This window comes from Camelina sativa, chromosome 8 (assembly GCF_000633955.1).
Source record: "Camelina sativa cultivar DH55 chromosome 8, Cs, whole genome shotgun sequence".
NCBI lineage: Eukaryota > Viridiplantae > Streptophyta > Magnoliopsida > Brassicales > Brassicaceae > Camelina > Camelina sativa.
Window position 1 is genome coordinate 4,340,876 of NC_025692.1, and position 20,147 is coordinate 4,361,022.

Below are 20,147 nucleotides of genomic sequence, written 5' to 3' on the forward strand. Positions count from 1 at the left end.
TAACACGAGTCCAGAAGGGAATCATACAAATCAAAGCTTAAACACCCTACATCCTAAGATCCTCCACCTAGTCTATCACATCCCCAAGAACCTTAACACTACTCAGATCCGGAAATCATCACCAAAGATACAAATCCAGAAAACATTGAACCAAGCATAATAGATAGATAGAAATGAGAAGAACAACTTTGCAGAAAAAAACAAATGCAAAAACTCAATAAACTCCAAGATGTCGGATTACAAAGTCTGAGAACGTTTTTAGGTGGCTAGGTCAAACCTTAGAAAAGAAAATGAGATAAAAGATAAGATGTCCCCCAGCCAAGACTTACAAAACTTATTACAGTAAAAACATGTAAATCCCTAAAACTTAAAACGACAAGGTGAAGCGTCAGTTTGGGACTCTCCTGAAGCGTGTAAGACGGAACGTCTTCCTGACATGTGCATCGAGTCGGAGTGGGCGACAGTGGCTCGATTGTGTGGCTCGATTGCTTGGGTGAGAGTGGCTCGATTGCGTTGCTCGATTGCTGACTCGAAGGTGGCTCGATCGTCTGCGAAATAATCTGAAATGCACAATGTATGCAAGGATGATGCAAAAACTTCCTAAACATGCAAAGTGTATAAAAAAGGTTCTAAAATGATGCAAAACAACTAGTTATCCTAATTAAATGCATGACAAATACATGCTAAGCAGATGCAAAATATAGACATATCAATACACTGATGAATCTGATGACCGAGGACTTGTTCTTTTAGTTATATGCAAGTGGGATCCAAATAACTATTTAATTAAGAGTTAGTTTATATTTTACGTGGTTTACACGTTTTCTAAAACAGAGGCTGATGTTTATACAATACAAAATCGTGCAAGAATGGAGAATTTTTTTACTTTTATTCATTTATCCCCAATGATCTTGCGACATAAGAGGCATCCTTATTGTATGGAGAGAAGAAAAGAAAAGCATTCAATTGGACCTTCACATTAAGATTTCTGAGACCTCTTGTTTTATACGTACTGAGACAATATGTCATCCAAACTTATGTAGGTGCGCAGAGCGTGTAAACACGTAGAAGATTAACTAATCGTAGGTGTGGTCTTATGCATAGGAAAAAAATCAAGTCTAGTTCTTTAATAGTTTTAGTGATAGCCAAACAGAAACTCATCAGTATTATACAAACCAAATTACCAATATTGTTGATGGGAGTGAAAGGTCCAAACTCGATGTTGGGTAATAAAAAAATACAAAAATGGTTATGCAAATAACTTGTCTCATTGTAGAGTTTAACCTTATTTTATGTCATTCCAAAATATTCACCAAAAAATATTGTCATTCCACAATTATCTAAGTCTACCACTCCAAAGCATTGACTGTATCAAATCATGCATCATGATTTCTCCTTCCGCAGATTTAGAGATGAGAGCCAGATCAGCTAGGGTTTGTAACCCTTTCTCCACGTCCCAATCTGTCTCGGCAAGCGAGTAGATGGCGTTGTTCAAATTCTTACCCCAATATCTAGAATCTGCTAACGATTGAAATAAAGTTCTGTGCTTCTCAGACAAACCATCGCACGCAAATCTAATTGCTTTCTGAATATCCGTGTCGTTAAGATAGCTCTTGAGTTTAGCCGGTACCATGGTCCACTCCTCTTTGCTCTTCCCACGTAAAGCCGAGCCTAAGATCTTGAGACCAAGTGGAAAAGGAGCAATAAGTTTAGTTACTTCATTTGCATGCTCCAAGTAACCTCTTGGTGGAGAGCTTTGCCCAAACGCAGAGTATGAGAATATCTGTAAAGCCTCTTCGCTCGATGGGAAAGCAACTTTGTATATCTGCTCGATTCCACAATGCCTCAATGCATATATATCTTCAATCATCACAATCACCTTACTTCCGAATTTAAGATACTGACTTAGATTTTGCAAAGCTTGTAGCTCTTCGGTATTGACATTATCAAGAATGAGAAGGACTCTCTGGTGCATTAACCTATATTGCGCCTCTAACATGTGAGGTATCTTCATGTCTCTATGATCTAACATTCCAGATAGCAATTCGTTATGCAATCCCATTCCGTTAGAGCCAGTCTTCCAAACTGGCTCCCTATAATACTTAAGTTGGAAGTAGCTGGAAACTTGATTGTATAAATTTCTAGCTATGGTGGCTTTGCCAATACCTGCAGGACCCCATATCCCCACAATCTTCACCTCGTCGGATTCTAAGCATATCTTCGATTTCATATTTGCTACATGAGCTTCAATTCCAACTAACTTATCAAAATCCGTTGATGGCAACTCGTTAGAAACATCCATGACGATCTTCGAGATCATCTCAGCCTCACTAGCCCTAAGGACATGACATATAAAGTTAGGAGACTACTAAATTAAATGGACACGAAAACAAGACTGGATTGGAACAATACCATGAGTCAGAATGCTCTCCAGCAATAACTGCAACTTCAGTCAAAGCTTGTCTCCATCTCTGCTTCTCTTCCTCCGTCTTCCCATAACAGGTTTGTTCAAATGTATTTCCAAATTCGCCAGTCTGCTTTCTCACATCAGAAGGCTCCACGTCGTAGAAAATAGTCATCACAGTTTGTCCTAGAGAAGCTCTGCAGTCCATTATCAGCTGCAACTCGTTTAGACACCAGCTTGAAGAAGCGTAGTTCTTAGATAGGATCACGACAGCAATCCTTGATTCTCTAATGGCTCTTATGAGCTCAGAGTTGATAGACTCGCTTCTCATGATCCCATTATCTATGAACGTTTTGATTCCCTTGCTTTTCAACCCTTCAAGAAAGTGGCTGAGAAAAGTTCTGCGGACATCTTGACCAGAAAAGCTTGGGAAGACATCGTAGGTGTATTGACGAGTTGATAACGATGAAGAAGATGAAGACGACGAAGAAAAAGGAACAGAAGAAGCCATTTGAGGGTACATAGAAGAATCACTATCTTTTCTTGATTTCCCCCAAACCGACTTGAAAATTCCTTGCAACGACATGTATTTCCTATGTAAATTTGAGTGTGATGACAAATAAGATCATTGGACTTTTAGACTTTGCCTATGCAAATGGGTTTTAAATACCAATACAAATTATACAATAGTCGATCTTCAACCTATTAACGCGCTTTCTTACTTCAGCTATTGTTTATAGAATATATAGAATAGATATTATTGTACGTTCAAAATCTTGCCAGAAAAAAAAAACAGAGTAGTAGTACTTAAATGAGTGAAATACTGTCAAAACTATTTTAGAAATTACGTAACTTGGAAATTACCAAACAAATTTGTTTACTAATAGTCTAATACTTTGTATATCTGTTTGCGTACAGCCATGCGAGACTTGAAAAAGTCTTCCTTTAGGTTTTGTGATGTAAAAACTTGAACGTGAAGGTTTGCTTAAGTGAAAAGAAACATTGACAGGGACAAGAAATCAGCATTATATGAAAAAAGAAAGAAAAAACAGAGCAACTATACGTTGACTTTTTTAAAAACATATTTTAGAGTCATTTTTTTTTTTGGTAAAATTCAAAGGAAGCTTCATGTCTAAGAAGAAGAAGAAGAATCCATTCCTATGAAAAAACACATTTTTTTCGTACAGTGATGAGTCTGTTGACCGATGACTTGTTCTTTTACTTTTATGCAAGTGGGATCCAAATAACTACTTATTTAAAGTTAGTTTTATATTTTACGTGGTTTATACGTTTTCTAGCTAAAACAGAGGCTGATCATACAATACAAATTGCACGTCAAAATCTTTAAAGAATGGAGAAATTTTTTTTTACTTCTATTCATTTATCGCCAATGATCTTGCGACAGACATAAAGAGGCATCTTCATTGTATGGAGAGAAGGAAAGCATTCAACTGGACTTCGTCTCTCAGTGTTCATGTTCTTCTTTTTTGAATGAGTCAGTGTTCATGTTCATCTGAAGCATTAAAGCTACGTTGGTAGGTAAATTATCCCAACGAATAAACACAACAGAAAAAAGATAACGTGAGAAACAAAATCCATACATGACTTATATAGAAGAAGCTATCTACATTAGGTGTTTCCTGCCTTCATGGAAGAATCAGGTGTTTATGAATTAATTAATGCAATCCTTTTACACAACTTAATTGAAATAAGTTTTACACATTAACTTAACGAGATAATGCATCATGATTAAATCTCCGTCACCCCTAGATATAGAGATAAGAGCCATATCAGCTAGAGTTTGTACCCCTTTCTCTATGTCCCAGTCTCTCCACATATAGTTTACGGCGGAAAGCGAGTATAACCCGTTCTTACTCCAATAAGAAGAATCGCCTAACGAGAAAAACAAAGTTTTGTGATTCTTAGATAAACCATCGTACGCAAATCTAATAGCTTTCTCAATATCCGTGACGTCAACATAGGTTTTGAGTTTAGCCGGTGCCATTGTCCACTCTTCTTTGCTCTTCCCACGTAAAGCCGAGCCTAAGATCTTGAGACCAAGTGGAAAAGGAGCAATAAACTTAGTTACTTCAACAGCTTGCTCCATGTAACCTCTTGGTGGAAAGCTTTGCCCAAACGGAGAGTATGAGAAGATCTGTAAAGCCTCTTCACTCGATGGGTAAACAACTTTGTATATCTGGTCGATCCCATTATGCATCAATGTGAATACATTTTCATTCGTCATGATAACCTTACTTCCAAATTTAAGACACTGAATCAGATTTGCCAAAGCTTGTATCTCCTCAGAACAGACATCATCAAGAATGAGAAGGACTCTCTGGTGCATTATCCTAAATTGCGCCTCCTGCAAGTCAGGTATCTTCATGTCCCTATAATCTAAAATTCCAGAGTATAACTCGTTTTCCAAATGATTTTTCAAGCTAATGGGGTCAAGACTAATCCTCCTAAACATTCCCCCAAGATTCTCTTTGTAAAACTTAAGTTCAAAGTTGCTGGAAACTATAAAGAATGTATATTCTTGTATATCTCAAAGAGTGATTACACGATCATATATATACAGAATTCAAGGGAGAGCCTCTAGGTTAAGTAAGTGTAAGAACTATTGATACAAAGAAATAATATATTGAGGTATTTATGACAGTCGATGTTGTATCCTTAACATCCCCCTCAAGATGGAGGGGCTGATGTCACTCCTATCTTGGACCGGAGATGAAGAAACCGTTGGCGAGATAGTGGCTTTGTTAAAGCATCAGCGAGTTGGTCGGTTGTGTGTATATGAGCTACACGAAGAAGTCCATTATGTACTTGACCCCTTACAAAGTGATAGTCAATTGCAATGGGTTTCATCCTTGAGTGGAACACAGGATTAGCACATAGAAAAGTAGCTCCAACATTGTCGCAATAGATGATCGGTGGGGCGGTTTGTGTGATTCCAAGTTTAGTGAGAAGACTACATATCCACCGTAACTCAGATGCTGTATTCGCCACTGCCCTGTATTCGGCCTCGGTCGATGATCTAGCCACACCATTTTGTTTCTTGGCAGACCATGAGATGGGGTTGCTTCCAAGGTAGACGATATATGCATTGGTGGACACATAGGCGTGAGAATCTCCAGCCCAATCAGCGTCGGAATATGCATGTAAAGAGAGTGGGGACGTCGCCGAGAAAAAGATGCCGTGTGTTGGTGTCCCGACGAGGTAGCGAAGAATCCGTTTGGCTGCCTGCCAATGAACATCTGTGGGCTTGTGCATGAATTGAGAGAGACGATTGACGGCGAAGGCAATGTCAAGACGTGTGAATGCCAAATATTGCAGACTCCCAACCAGTTTGCGATAAGTCTTCGGATCAGAGAGTGTGGTGCCAGTTGTAAGAGTGAGCGTTGGAGAAGAGGCCATCGGTGTAGATACTGCATTGGCATCGGTCATGTTATATTGATGGAGCAGATCAACAATGTATTTCCGCTGAGAGAGATGAAGACCTTTGGATGTGCGGTGTACTTCAAGGCCAAGAAAGTAGTTGAGATCTTCAGGGTCCTTGACAGAAAAACGATCAGCCAGCAAGGTGAGAATCCGATTGATATCCGCTCTGTTGCTTCCTGTCACAAGTATATCATCGACATAGACAAGCAAATAGAGATAGTCTTTGCCATTTTGAAGCACAAACAGAGACGTATCTGCCAAGGAGTTGACAAAACCTACTCCAACCAAGTAGTTCTTTAACTCTGTATACCAGGTCTGTGGTGCCTGTTTTAACCCATAAATGGCTTTGCGGAGACGACATACATGGTTTGGAAAATCAGAGTTGACGAAGCCAGGAGGTTGCTCCATATAAACTTCTTCATCGAGGGTACCTTGCAGGAAGGCGTTGTTGACGTCAAGCTGTTTTATAGGCCAGCCTTTGGAGACAGCGACGTCAAGAACAAGCCGAATGGTTGTGGACTTAATCACAGGACTGAAAGTCTCAGTATAATCACGGCCAAGTTGTTGTGAGTAGCCCTTGGCTACCAACTTTGCCTTGCACCTGCCAAGAGAGCCATTAGAGAGAAACTTGTTCTTAAACAGCCATTTACAGCCAAAAACATTCAAGTGAGGTTGTGGAGGAACAAGTTCGAGAGTTTGATTTTGAGCAAAAGCATCTATCTCGGTGGACATGGCTCCTCTCCATCGTTTGTCTTTAAGTGCCTGGTTTACAGTATTAGGTTCAGGTGGGATGTGTTTGGACAAGGGAACAGAGAGGTTCAATTTTGCTTTTGGTTTGGTGATATTGTTTTTCCGTCGGGTTTTCATCGGATGTTGATTGTCGGGGTGAAGATTTGGAAGTGAGGAGGGATTGACTTGGTTTTGTGAGATTGTATTCGTGTTTGAAGGGAGAGGTTGTGTACTTGGGTTTTGTGGTTGGGTATTTGTAGTGGGCTTTGGTTGTTGGGCTTTAGTTGGTGGATTTCGGCGAGAATATTGCTTGAGAGGGGCCGGTTGTTGGGTTTGGACTGGTTGAGGATGTCTATCTATTGAAACTCTATCATGATCCAAATCAACATTTTCGATACTTACCGTCGGGCGAAGATCTGATATTGAGGGTCCAGGAGGAGGTGACGATACGAGTGGCGGCGGTGATGGCGGTGTGGCATTTGGTGGCGTGGGAGCGGTGATGTTTGGTGACGGAATAAGCACGGCAGCAGAATTCGGGAATGGTGAGGAGTTAGGCTCGACGATGGGTATTGTTGGAGGAAGAGGGGTCGGACTTGAAAACGGGAAACTCCGTTCGTCAAAGCGGACATGTCGAGACACATATATCCGACCGGAGGTAGGCTGGAGACATATATATGCACTTTGGATTAGCGAATAGCCCAAGAATACGCAAGGTGTCGAACGATTCTCAAGTTTGTGCTTGGTGTAGGGTCGCAGCCACGGAAATCAGATGCACCCAAACACTCTAAGTTTGGTATAATTCGGAGTTGTATCGAATAGTTTCTTCAACGTAGTCTCCATGTTGATAACCGGCGTAGGAAGTCGATTGATGAGATACACGGCCGCAGCGAACGCATAAGTCCAGTACGTGTTTGGCATGCCTGCATGGGTGAGAAGAGATAAACCAGTTTCAACGATGTGGCGATGTTTCCTTTCAGAGATGCTGTTGTGTTCAGGGGTATGAGGTGGAGTTGTGAGATGAGTAATGCCGGCACCGGATAAGAAGGACTTGAGTGCAATGAATTCGCCACCATTGTCAGTGTATAGAATGCCAAAACGGTTGTTGAATCGGTTTTCAACAAGTTCTTTGTACGTGATGAATGTTTCACGAACCTGAGACTTTGTCTTGAGTGAGTAGATCCATGTGTAGCGCGTATAGTGGTCAACTAGGACAAGGTAGTATTTAAAGTTGTCTATAGAGATTATTGGGGAGGTCCAGACATCAGAAAAGATAATGTTTAGTGGATGAGTGGAAACAATAGAGGTTTGAGAGAAAGGTAGCTTGTGGCTTTTATTGATAGCATAATCAGTGCACAACATAGTCTGTGAATCTGATTTTAAATAAGGAAGAGAGAAATTGGAAACAACTGTTTGAAGAATAGAATGTGATGGGTGGCCTAAGCGAGAGTGCCAGTCTCTTAAGGATGGTTTGGATGATGATGGTGAGGCAAAGAAGGATTGGATGATGGAAGAAGAAACCGGCCACTCGTAAAGCTCCCCTTTAGTTCTCCCTTGGAGTAATGGGACCCCCGACATCAGATCCTTCACCTGAAAGTAAGCAGGGAAAAATTTAACCGAGACCTGATTAGAGTTACAAAGACGATAGACAGAAATAAGGTTTTTGTGAATGTGAGGCACACAAAGAACATTGGTTAGGGATAAAGGTTTAGAAGTAGAGGATAGAGATAGGGAACCAGTGTGATTAATTTGAAGACCTGAACCATCACCAATGAGAACAGAATCGTTGCTATTGTATGGTTGATGAAGTGCCAAGTTGCCAAGGTCGCTAGTCATGTGGTGGGTGGCTCCACTGTCCAGTAACCACGGAGTGGTTGTCTGTTGGTGTCCAAGAGCGAGATTGGCCCGTGGTTGCCAGGGACGAAAGGGAGATGGTAGCAAAGCATTTGGAGACCTATATTGATTGGATTATTGTAGCCGTGAACAGCGTTGTGCGCTATGTCCAAACACTCCGCATAGTTGACACTTGCCTTGGTACCCTCTTGTTATGCGGTTGTCTTTGCGTGATTGTTGTTTGTTGTTGTTCCAGGTTTGGTTTGGACGATAGAATGGTTTCCCAGAGGTATGTGGGCGAGTAGTGGCAACATGAGCAGAGGTCGGACTAGAGGTGGTGTGTGAAAGCGCCATGGCCATGATTTTGGCTTCCTTGTTGATAAGCTTTTCATGAACTTCAAGGATGGACGGCGGGGTCTCACGTCCTTCCACTTGATCAATGACAGATTTGTAATCTTCAGGAAGACCTCCGAAGATGAACTCAAGTTGTTCTTCAAGAGCAAGCGGCTTGCCGAGAAGTGCCAATTGATCAAAGCNGGGAACCAGTGTGATTAATTTGAAGACCTGAACCATCACCAATGAGAACAGAATCGTTGCTATTGTATGGTTGATGAAGTGCCAAGTTGCCAAGGTCGCTAGTCATGTGGTGGGTGGCTCCACTGTCCAGTAACCACGGAGTGGTTGTCTGTTGGTGTCCAAGAGCGAGATTGGCCCGTGGTTGCCAGGGACGAAAGGGAGATGGTAGCAAAGCATTTGGAGACCTATATTGATTGGATTATTGTAGCCGTGAACAGCGTTGTGCGCTATGTCCAAACACTCCGCATAGTTGACACTTGCCTTGGTACCCTCTTGTTATGCGGTTGTCTTTGCGTGATTGTTGTTTGTTGTTGTTCCAGGTTTGGTTTGGACGATAGAATGGTTTCCCAGAGGTATGTGGGCGAGTAGTGGCAACATGAGCAGAGGTCGGACTAGAGGTGGTGTGTGAAAGCGCCATGGCCATGATTTTGGCTTCCTTGTTGATAAGCTTTTCATGAACTTCAAGGATGGACGGCGGGGTCTCACGTCCTTCCACTTGATCAATGACAGATTTGTAATCTTCAGGAAGACCTCCGAAGATGAACTCAAGTTGTTCTTCAAGAGCAAGCGGCTTGCCGAGAAGTGCCAATTGATCAAAGCGAGATGTGAGGGACTGCATATAGTCGTCAACAGTCTTATCTCCCTTGGCGGCTTGCTTGAGTTGCAGTCGGATCTGCTGGATGTGGCCCCAGCTAGGATTGGCATAGGTGGTGGAGATTGTTTTCCACATTTCAGCAGCAGATTTGGTCTTAGAGACCAGCGGTTGCAGGGAGGGAGAGAGAGTGCCAAGAAGACCGCTATATATGAGCTTGTCTTGTCTTTTCCACTTCGCATACGCTGGATTTGGTGTAGGCGGATCGGTAGTGAGCATCTGATCCGGTGGGACAGAGGAGCCATCAACGTACCCTGCAAGTTCATACCCGTCAAGAAGAGAGTGAACCTGAAGGCTCCAAGTCATGTAGTTTGTTGACGTGATCTTGGTGGTATTCATCATGTTGATGTTGAGAAGACCTTGGGCCATATCAACAACTTCAACAATGGCAGCCATGAAGAGAAAGAGAAATGAAAAAGACGAGAGAAGAGAAGGAGGTGAAAAAGATGAGAGAAGATCTGAGGTCTGAGATCAAAGAACAGAGAAGGAGGAGGCGGCTGCAAGAGAGAAAAATAGGGTATGGATTTGCTCTGATACCATATAAAGAATGTATATTCTTGTATATCTCAAAGAGTGATTACACGATCATATATATACATAATTCAAGGGAGAGCCTCTAGGTTAAGTAAGTATATAAACTACTGATACAACGAAAGAATATATTGAAGTATTGATGACAGTCGATGCTGTATCCTTAACAGAAACTTGATTGTACAAAGCTCTAGCTATGGTGGTTTTGCCAATACCTGCAGAACCCCATATCCCCACTATTTTAACCTCATCCGATTCCAAGCGTAACATCGATTTAATCTTTGCTACATGATCTTCAGTTCCAACTAACTGATCAAAATCCGTTTATGGCAACTCGTTTAAAATATCCATGACAATTTTTGATATCATTGCAGCTTCACTGGCCCTAAATGAAGTTTAGAACGTAGAATTACTAAATCAACCTGAATAAAGTCCTATGAAATACAGTACAGATAAAGTAAGGACAGTGCTAAATTAAATCCGGCAACGATTAGAATGGTTGTGTTTGTTGAAATTGGGAGTATGATTGTACCATGAAACAGAGTGTTCTCCGGCAATAACTGCAAATTGATTCAAAGCTTTTGTTCATCTTTCTTTTTGTTCTTCTGTCTTCCCATGACAAGTTTCTTCAAAGGCTTTTCCAAAATCTCCGGTTTGGTTTCTGACATCAGAGGGATCCACATCGTAGAAGATTGTCATCACAGTCTGCCCAAGAGTGTCTCTGCACTCCATGATCAGTTGCAGCTCGTTTAAACACTTACTCGAAGAGACGTAGTTCTTAGAGAGGATCACGAAGGCAATCCTTGATTCTTTAATAGCTTTTTCGAGCTCAGAGTTGATAGAGTCTCCCCTCATGGTCCCATTTTCTGTGAACGTTTTAATTCCTTTGCTTTTCAACCCTTCAAGAAAGTGGCTGAGAAAGGTTCTCCGAACATCTTGACTGGAGAAGCTTGGGAAGACATCATAGCTGTATTGACGAGTTGATAAAGAAGAAGAAGATGCCATGAGAGGATGAAGAGATCAATTGGTATTTCTTCTTGATTCTCTCAGAATCGATCGACTTGATATTCATTTCAAGAACATGGTTTATAGAAGACTTAAGACTTGATCTTTGCCTATGAAAATGGGTTCAAATTTTTTTTTAAAAGAAACACCTACTATTGGGCTCATCTTACCTCTTTACACGCTTTCATACTTCAGCTGATGTTACACAATAAATTATGGTATTGTTCGTTCAAAGTCATGCAAGAATTAAAAGAGAAAGTTCTGGTTTTTCTTTTTCACCAAGCAAGCAATATAAAAAATAATTTATTTTGGAGAAAAATAAACATTTAAAAAGGACTGGGTCAAGCTTTGTTACTTCTTAAGATTCTGACTTCTACGTTTCTCTGATCTGTGCTGGTTTCATGAGTTTACAACTCAAAAACAATTATAAAAATATTTCCGTTATGGGATCCCTAGAGATAATGTTCGTCTAGGTATCTTGACCACCAAATTATTTTGATTGCAAGTTACTCTAGCTTGGTACATTCGGCTCTCTTTTCATGTTTAGTTTCATAGCTAGGTTTTCACCTCAAAATCAATTGACAAATAATGGATTGGCTCATGTCCCTTACATAATACTCAAGTCTCTTCCATCTTATGTGACCATCCTTCACATTCCCTTTCCAAATAATAACTTTTTTAGCCATTAATCTCGATAAAATTAATCCATCAAATGCAAGTATGGCTTTTGTGATTGTTTGAGTTAAAAGTTTATTAAAATTACTATACAACATAAAAAATAAGAAAAACTGTGTGTTAGAAAGGCATATGCTAGTATGCTACGATGATCATTGTATGTGTAATTCACAAAAGAAGAAAGATAAACCATGTAATAAGAGCTCTAACTCTAATGCTGCATAATTACATGGAAAATTAAAAGACTAAAATTTCATAGTATTCCATGGTTTCAAGCTACTAAGTACTAACCGGACCACGTGAATTTTTTAGCACAATACTGTACCGAATAATGCGTTATGATTCTTCCATCCCCTAATCTAGAGATGAGCGCCATGTCAGCTAGCGTTTGTATCCCTTTCTCCACGTCCCAATCCCTCTGGGCAAGGAAGAATATGGAGTTGTTCACGTTCTTATCCAAATCTATTCTACTTTGTAACTCGTAAAGTATATATTTATGTTTATAGGATAGTTGATCATATGCAAATCTAATTACTCTCCAGATATGCTTGTCATCATAAGGAGAGGTTCTGAGCGTAGATAGTGTCACTATCCACTCATCTTTGCTGTTTCCACGCAAATACGAACCTAATACTTTGAGACCAAGTGGAATTGAAGTAACAAGCTTCGTTACTTCAACGGCATGCTCCAAGTAACCTCTTGGTGGATAGCTTTGTCCAAACGCAGAGTAGGAGAAGATCTGCATAGCCTTTTCGCTTGATGGGAAAGCAACTCTGTAGGTCTGGATCTAGTTGACCCCGCATTCTCTCAATGTGTCTATATCTTCACTGGTCACAATCACTTTACTGCCGAATCTAAGATCCTTAATTATATCTCCCAAAGCTTGCAGCTCCTCAGGAAGCAAATCATCAAGAACAAGAAGGACTCTCTGGTGGTTTAACCTAACTGTGCTTCTTGTAAGTCAGGTATCTTCATGTCTCTATAATCTAATACTCCGGAGAGCAACTCCTTTTGCAAATAATGTTTCAAGCGGATAGTGCCATGTGTAAGCACTTTTTTCTTCCCTTCAAAATTTTCCATATAAAACTTGAGCTGGAAGTTACTGGAAACTTGATCGTACAAAGCTCTAGCTATGGTGGTTTTGCCAATACCTGCAGGACCCCAGATCCCTACTATCTTAACCTCATCGGATGTCAAGCATAGCATCGATTTCATCTCTTTCACATGAGCTTCAATTCCAACTAACCGATCAAAATCCGTTGATGGCAGCTCGTTAGAAACATCCATGACAATCTTTGAGATCATCTCAGCTTCACCAGCCCTATGAAAATACAGTACAGATAAAGTAAGGACAGTGCTAAATTAAAATGGTTGTGTTTGTTGAAATTGGGAGTATGATAGTACCATAAAACAGAGTGTTCTCCGGCAATAACTGCAACTTGATTCAAAGCTTTTGTCCATCTTTCTTTTTGTTCTTCTGTCTTCCCATGACAAGTTTCTTCAAAGGCCATTCCAAAATCTCCGGTTTGTTTTCTGACATCAGAAGGATCCAAATCGTAGAAGATTGTCATCACAGTCTGCCCAAGAGTGTCCCTGCACTCCATGATCAATTCCAGCTCGTTTAGACACCAGCTTGAAGAGGAGTAATTCTTAGATAGGATCACAACGGAAATCCTCGATTCCTTAATAGCTCTTATGAGCTCTGAGTTGATAGATTCACTCCTCCTGATCCCATTGTCTATAAACGTTTTAATTTTCTTGCTTTTCAACCCTTCAAGAAAGTGGCTGAGAAAGGTTCTGCGGACATCTTGACCGGAGAAGCTTGGGAAGACATCGTAGCTGTATTGACGAGTTGGTGGCGATGATGATGATGAAGAAGAAGTAGAAGAAGACGAAGAAGATGCTATGGGAGGTTGAAGATGATTGCTTTTTTTACTTGGTTTTCCCAAAATCGACTTGAGAATTCCTTTCAGGGACATGTTTTTTTCTATGGAATTTTGAATGTGATGACTCTTATAGACTTTGCCTATGCTAATGGGTTTTAAATTCCGATGCAAGAGCACAACTAGAATAAGTTGATCTTCTAAGTTCTACCTATTTACACTCTTTCATACTTAGAGCTGATTTTATAGAATAAGATATGATATTGTAACGTTAGAATCTCTTGCAAGAAAAGAGAAAGTCAAGGATCTCGCGACCTAAAGAAGTATTTATTTGGAGCAAAACAGAGCAAAGAATTCAATGGGACTGAGTCAAGCTAATTTACTTCTTTAAATTCTTGTGTAGCCTCTCAAGGCAGGACTAGGTCAAGAGTCATGCACTGAATCTTATATTATTGTAGACCGATTCGCATGAGTTATCTCAGCTTCTTGATCTAATATTAACTATAGAATTTGAGAATGATCTCTAGGTAGTAGAGGAATGAGATCTTACCAAAACGTATTGGAGATTTTACAATTTAGAAAGAAAAAGATATATTACTGCTTGTTAGTCTACTAACTTTGTATATTCTGCTTGCATACCGTTTTTCAGATGATGTAAGAAGGTTGCTTAAGCGAAAAGAAACATTCAACGAGACCACAAAACAGAGTATTATAGGGCGGAAAAAAACAGAGCAGGTATGTGTTATATTGTATTTGATTGTTCTTTAAAACTATATATAGATATGTATTGGAGAGTTTTAAATTATTTTCATAAACAATTTTTAACTGAAAACTTCTACATTAAGCTGAACTCCTGCATAAGGTATGAGGAGAACGAGTCTACTGATGAGCTTTATTTATACAGTCGGCTTTCTTCTTCTAATGATGACGTCGAACTGAATCTTTTCATGGAGAAAAATTAAGAACCACTTGGCGATGGATGAACTCTGTTTTTTGGACTCCTTAATCCTCTCTTTTCTTTTGACTTGATAGATGTAAATATTTTTGCCTAATCAAGCTAAACATTAAGATTTCCAAGATCTATGGCTTGATACTGAGACATGATGTCATCATAAATTTGGTAATCTAAGTTCCTAGACCGTATCAGAAGAACCTCTATAATTATAAAACCTAGGAAGAGTGGATTTTTCAGGCTACAAGATTAACCATTTGTAGGTATGCTCTAAACCTATACCCATATATGCATAGGCAAAATCCAAGTAAAAAAACCTTGAATGATGCTAATGGTAGTCAAAAAACTCATCAACATTAGACAAAAAACCATATTCTTAATAGGAATGACCAAACTCGATGTTGGGTAGTCAAAAAGAGATTCAACAAATTCCTAATTTTCGGTATTTATTTCCTGTGATCATACTAATATATTGCATATATATAGTTTCTAAGCAGACAATTGAACCAAAGTTAATATATCTTGTCTTACATTGGAATATGGATGAGGTTGATTGAAGGGAGCTATTTAAGCTTAAGGTCGGTGAGATTCGAGAAAAAGGAGAGACAAAGAGACCAATCACTTTTTGAAGAAAGAACAAAAGCAATTTGCTTAAAATCTGACATATCCTTGGTGGCATTGAGTGTCTTCCACCACCTTCAATCTCCTTGTGTACACTAAAGTCTAAAGCTATTAAAGAACCATAAGAGAGAATCTTCAATTAGTCAAAAGCAACTCAGAAAAACAAAAGCCGGAAGTAAAAGAATTACGTAATCTATAACCCGGAAAGAGAAATATATGAATGTATTTCCAATTAACAAGCGAAAAAAGGGAAAGCAAAAGACTACAAAAGAAATAGAAAACAAAGTGTGAATTGACAGGAGTTGCTTCTAAATCAAGTTAAGTATCCCACGTATTAAAAAAAACAGAGGAAATTTTAAATTTTTATGGCTTAACTCAAAATAAGCAAAAAATTTCACAAATCCTTACACACTGATTCGATTGTACAGTTTTATTGAATGTGCATGCAACATCTTGGACATCTGTCAATTTTTTCTTTAATTCTTACAGTATCTTCAGTTTCAATATCGCTATAAAACTACAGTTCATATTTACAAAGTATATTTTACATATATAAACACAAACACAGGCTCATTCCTATCAGATACACCTAAAAGAATTAATGTCTCCTACTTTTGACTCATCGCTTTTGATTCTTTCCCACTCTTTTCTTAACATAAGCCACTAATCCTGCAAATCAAACCTCTTCTGTTTTTTACTCTCTCCTCTTTCTCTCTTTTCACAAAGCTTAAACCTTCACGCAAATTCATCTCAATCTCATGCATGCGTTGAAACAACAGTTTCAATAAGACAAAAAAACATGACAACAAATCGAAAACTGGTAGTAGAAGTAGTAGACGCAAAGGACCTTACACCAAAGGATGGCCACGGAACGTCAAGTCCTTACGTTGTCGTCGACTACTACGGCCAGAGACGAAGGACACGAACCATAGTCCGTGATTTAAACCCTGTTTGGAACGAGACGCTCGAGTTCAGTCTCGCAAAGCGACCTTCTCATCAAGTCTTTACCGATGTTCTTGAGCTTGACATGTACCATGACAAGAACTTCGGACCCACAAGAAGGAACAACTTTCTCGGTAGGATCCGACTCGGGTCCGATCAGTTCGTTGGGAAAGGAGAGGAGGCTTTGATATACTATCCTTTGGAGAAGAAGAGTTTGTTTAATCTTGTGCAAGGTGAGATTGGTCTAAGGCTTTACTACGCCGATGAAAAGCCTCCTCCTTTAAAACCGGCGGTAGCTCCTCTTGAGACTGTGGTGGAGGAAAAGGCAGAGGAGGTGAAGGCGGAAGGTCCAGACGAATCTCAGCCAAAACCAGAGACTAATGACAATACTCCTGCTGAAGTGAAAGAAACAGAGGAACCACCACAACCGCCGCCAGCCGAGGGTACTAAGCCAAACGAGGAGGTCTCACCGTCGTTACAGGAAAATGCTACGGCTGGTGGAGAAGATCCAGCTCCGCCGGAACCAAATCTGCCACCGGAATCAGATAAGAATGAACCAGAAGCGAAACCAGCTGAAGAGCCACCAAAGAATCAACCAGACGGCGAAGATATTATGCTTGAGTCAGAAGATTCGATGAGCTGGGCTTCAGCGCCGCGATCACCGTTACCAGAAGTTACCATATCGAGATCAGTCTCCGGTTCAATACCAGAAAACAAAACCGGACCGCAACCACTACGTAGAAGCTTATCGGAAACTGCAAGTTACACTTCAGAGATCTCCGACGTCTCCACCATAGAACGATCCACGTTTGATTTGGTTGAGAAAATGCATTACGTCTTCGTCCGCGTCGTAAAAGCTCGGTCTTTACCAACCTCAGGTAGTCCAGTTACAAAGATCTCACTCTCCGGCACAATGATCCAATCAAAACCCGCCAGAAAAACAACTTGCTTCGAGTGGGATCAAACCTTCGCCTTCCTCCGTGACTCGCCGGATTTATCTTCTTCTCCGATTCTTGAGATCTCCGTGTGGAATGATTCATCAACAACGGGAATCGAAACTAGCCAATTCCTCGGTGGAATATGCTTCGACGTATCGGAGATTCCGCTCCGAGACCCGCCGGATAGTCCGTTAGCGCCGCAATGGTACCGTCTCGAAGGAGGTGGAGCTCACCACAGCGATCTAATGCTTGCCACGTGGACAGGAACTCAAGCTGACGAATCATTCCCCGACGCGTGGAAGACTGATACAGCTGGAAACGTAACCGCACGAGCTAAAGTCTACATGTCGTCAAAGCTGTGGTATCTACGCGCCACAGTGATCGAAGCTCAAGACTTGTTACCGCCACAGTTAACGGCGTTTAAAGAAGCGTCGTTTCAGTTAAAAGCTCAGTTAGGTTTCCAAGTTCAGAAAACCAAATCCGCCGTTACTAGAAACGGAGCTCCGTCATGGAACGAAGACCTACTCTTCGTAGCCGCCGAGCCTTTCTCCGATCAGCTTGTTTTCACATTGGAGTATCGAACATCGAAAGGACCAGTCACCGTCGGGATGGCTCGCGTGCCGCTCACGGAAATCGAGAGACGCGTCGACGATCGCTTGGTAGCTTCGAGGTGGTTCGGATTCGAAGATCCAAACGAAGAGAAGAGAGGAAACAGAGCTAGAGTACACCTGAGGCTCTGTTTCGACGGAGGATATCACGTGATGGACGAGGCTGCGCACGTGTGCAGCGATTACCGACCTACGGCGAGGCAGTTGTGGAAACCGGCGGTGGGAATCGTCGAGCTCGGTGTAATCGGTTGCAAGAATCTGTTGCCGATGAAGACGGTGAACGGAAAAGGATCGACGGACGCGTACACGGTGGCGAAATACGGTACTAAATGGGTCCGTACCCGAACCGTATCGGATTCTTTAGATCCGAGATGGAACGAGCAGTATACGTGGAAAGTATACGATCCGTGTACGGTTCTGACCATTGGAGTCTTCGATAGTTGGGGAGTATTCGAGATCGACGGTGGGAAAGAGGCCACGCGTCAAGATCTAAGGATTGGAAAAGTACGTATACGTATATCTACTTTGGAGACTGGTAAAGCGTATAGGAATACGTATCCGCTTCTGATGTTAGTTAACGGCGGCGTTAAAAAACTGGGAGAGATAGAGTTAGCCGTTCGATTCGTGAGGTCAGCTCCACCGTTGGATTTCTTACACGTGTATACTCAACCTTTGCTGCCGTTGATGCACCACATTAAACCGTTGAGTTTGTTTCAAGAAGAGATGTTGAGGAACACTGCCGTGAAGATCTTGGCCGTACATTTGTCACGATCTGAGCCGCCTTTGAGGCCAGAGATTGTACGGTACATGCTCGACGCCGATTCTCATACTTTCAGTATGCGTAAAGTCCGAGCAAACTGGCTCCGGATAGTGAATGTAGTTGCCGGAATGGTCGACGTGGTGCGGTGGGTTGATGACACGCGTTACTGGAAGAATCCGACATCGACTCTCCTCGTACACGCGCTTGTCGTGATGCTGATTTGGTTCCCCGATCTCATCGTTCCGACATTAGCGTTTTACTTGTTCGTGATCGGCGCGTGGAATTACAGGTTCAGGTCACGTGCTGGTCTACCGCATTTTGATCCAAGACTCTCGTTGGCTGATGCGGCGGATAGAGAAGAGCTCGACGAAGAGTTCGACGTCGTCCCTAGCAACCGTCCGCCGGAGATGGTTAGGTCGAGGTACGATAAGCTGCGAGGGGTGGGAGTTAGAGTTCAGACGATTCTTGGTGAAGTGGCTGCGCAAGGAGAGAAGATGCAAGCTTTGGTGACGTGGCGTGACCCACGAGCGACGGGTATATTCGTGGGGCTGTGTTTATTCGTGGCGTTGGTGTTGTATCTTGTGCCGACGAAGATGGTGGCGATGGCGTCAGGGTTTTATTACTTCCGACATCCTATATTCCGTGATCGGAAACCATCTCCGGTTTTAAACTTCTTCCGGCGACTACCTTCGTTATCTGATCGGCTCATGTGATCGATCTTTATTAGTATTTTTTTTTCTTGTTTGACGCTGATGTGTATATATTTTTGGGTCGTTTAAACTTATAATGGGCTTTATTGGGTTATAAATGGGCCACGAAATAGGGATTTTATATGATTTTCCTATACAGTACTACAGATGCTTTATTTGACCATGTGTATTTTTGGGTAAAGAAAGAGGTGTTTGGAAATGGACTAAAAAAGAGGATGAACCTACTTTTTTTGAGCAGAATGGTAAATGTGCGGAAATAAAGTAAGTACGTACCGAAATCGTTGTTGGTGGTGGTGACTATGAAAAAAAAAGAAGGCAAGTTATCCACTGCTCAACCTTTGTCAACTACCAACCAACCAACCACGATTTATTCTCGTATTTGGAAATTTCATAGGGCCCTCCTCAGTCAAAAGCTGCATCAGTTTTAGAAGACTTCTAATCATAATACATCCTCTGTTAATGATGTTTTAGAAGTCTTTTGTATTTCATAATAATATAAAATAAAATATTTTCAAATTTTAAAATAATTTTTAGATTAATTTTATATTTTATATTANTTCCGGCGACTACCTTCGTTATCTGATCGGCTCATGTGATCGATCTTATAAGTGTTTTTTTTTTTTGTTTGCCGCTGATGTGTATATATATATTTGGGTCGTTTAAACATAGAATGGGCTTTATTGGGTTAAAAATGGGCCACGAAGTTGGGATTTTTTATGATTTCCTATAATAGATGCTTTATTTGACCATGTGTAATTGTGTACAGAAAGAGGCGTTTGGTAATGACTAAAAAAAAGAGAGGATGAACCTACTTTTTTTGAGCAGAATGGTAAATGTGCGGAAATAAAGTAAGTGCGTACGGAAATCGTTGTTGGTGGTGGTGAGTATGA

At 41.0% G+C, this 20,147-nt stretch overlaps 5 protein-coding genes across 6 annotated transcripts; 1 reads left to right on the forward strand and 4 right to left on the reverse strand.

Annotated features, from left to right (window-relative positions):
* On the reverse strand, window positions 1,203-3,040 carry LOC104706097 (probable disease resistance protein RPP1). Its single transcript, XM_010422227.1, has 2 exons — window positions 2,413-3,040; window positions 1,203-2,336 (listed from the first exon to the last, which is right to left on the reverse strand). The coding sequence occupies exons 1-2, from the start codon at window positions 2,988-2,990 to the stop codon at window positions 1,337-1,339; spliced, it is 1,578 nt and encodes a 525-aa protein (XP_010420529.1). The 5' UTR covers window positions 2,991-3,040; the 3' UTR covers window positions 1,203-1,336.
* On the reverse strand, window positions 4,104-4,790 carry LOC104709204 (probable disease resistance protein RPP1). The gene has a single exon (XM_010425855.1). It carries the CDS (start codon window positions 4,788-4,790, stop codon window positions 4,104-4,106), a length of 687 nt encoding a protein of 228 aa, XP_010424157.1.
* LOC104706098 lies at window positions 9,001-11,336 on the reverse strand. 2 transcript variants are annotated; one of them, XM_010422229.2, is made up of 2 exons: window positions 10,696-11,336; window positions 9,001-10,548 (listed from the first exon to the last, which is right to left on the reverse strand). In XM_010422229.2, exon 2 carries the CDS (start codon window positions 10,026-10,028, stop codon window positions 9,180-9,182), a length of 849 nt encoding a protein of 282 aa, XP_010420531.1. In that variant the 5' UTR covers window positions 10,029-10,548; window positions 10,696-11,336; the 3' UTR covers window positions 9,001-9,179. The 2 variants fall into 2 exon arrangements, with proteins under 2 accessions (XP_010420531.1, XP_010420530.1); XM_010422228.2 differs by having other exon boundaries at window positions 9,001-10,597.
* LOC104706099 (probable disease resistance protein RPP1) lies at window positions 12,780-13,822 on the reverse strand. Its single transcript, XM_010422230.2, has 2 exons — window positions 13,248-13,822; window positions 12,780-13,164 (listed from the first exon to the last, which is right to left on the reverse strand). The coding sequence occupies exons 1-2, from the start codon at window positions 13,820-13,822 to the stop codon at window positions 12,780-12,782; spliced, it is 960 nt and encodes a 319-aa protein (XP_010420532.1).
* On the forward strand, window positions 15,863-19,420 carry LOC104706100 (protein QUIRKY-like). The gene has a single exon (XM_010422231.2). It carries the CDS (start codon window positions 16,099-16,101, stop codon window positions 19,258-19,260), a length of 3,162 nt encoding a protein of 1,053 aa, XP_010420533.1. The 5' UTR covers window positions 15,863-16,098; the 3' UTR covers window positions 19,261-19,420.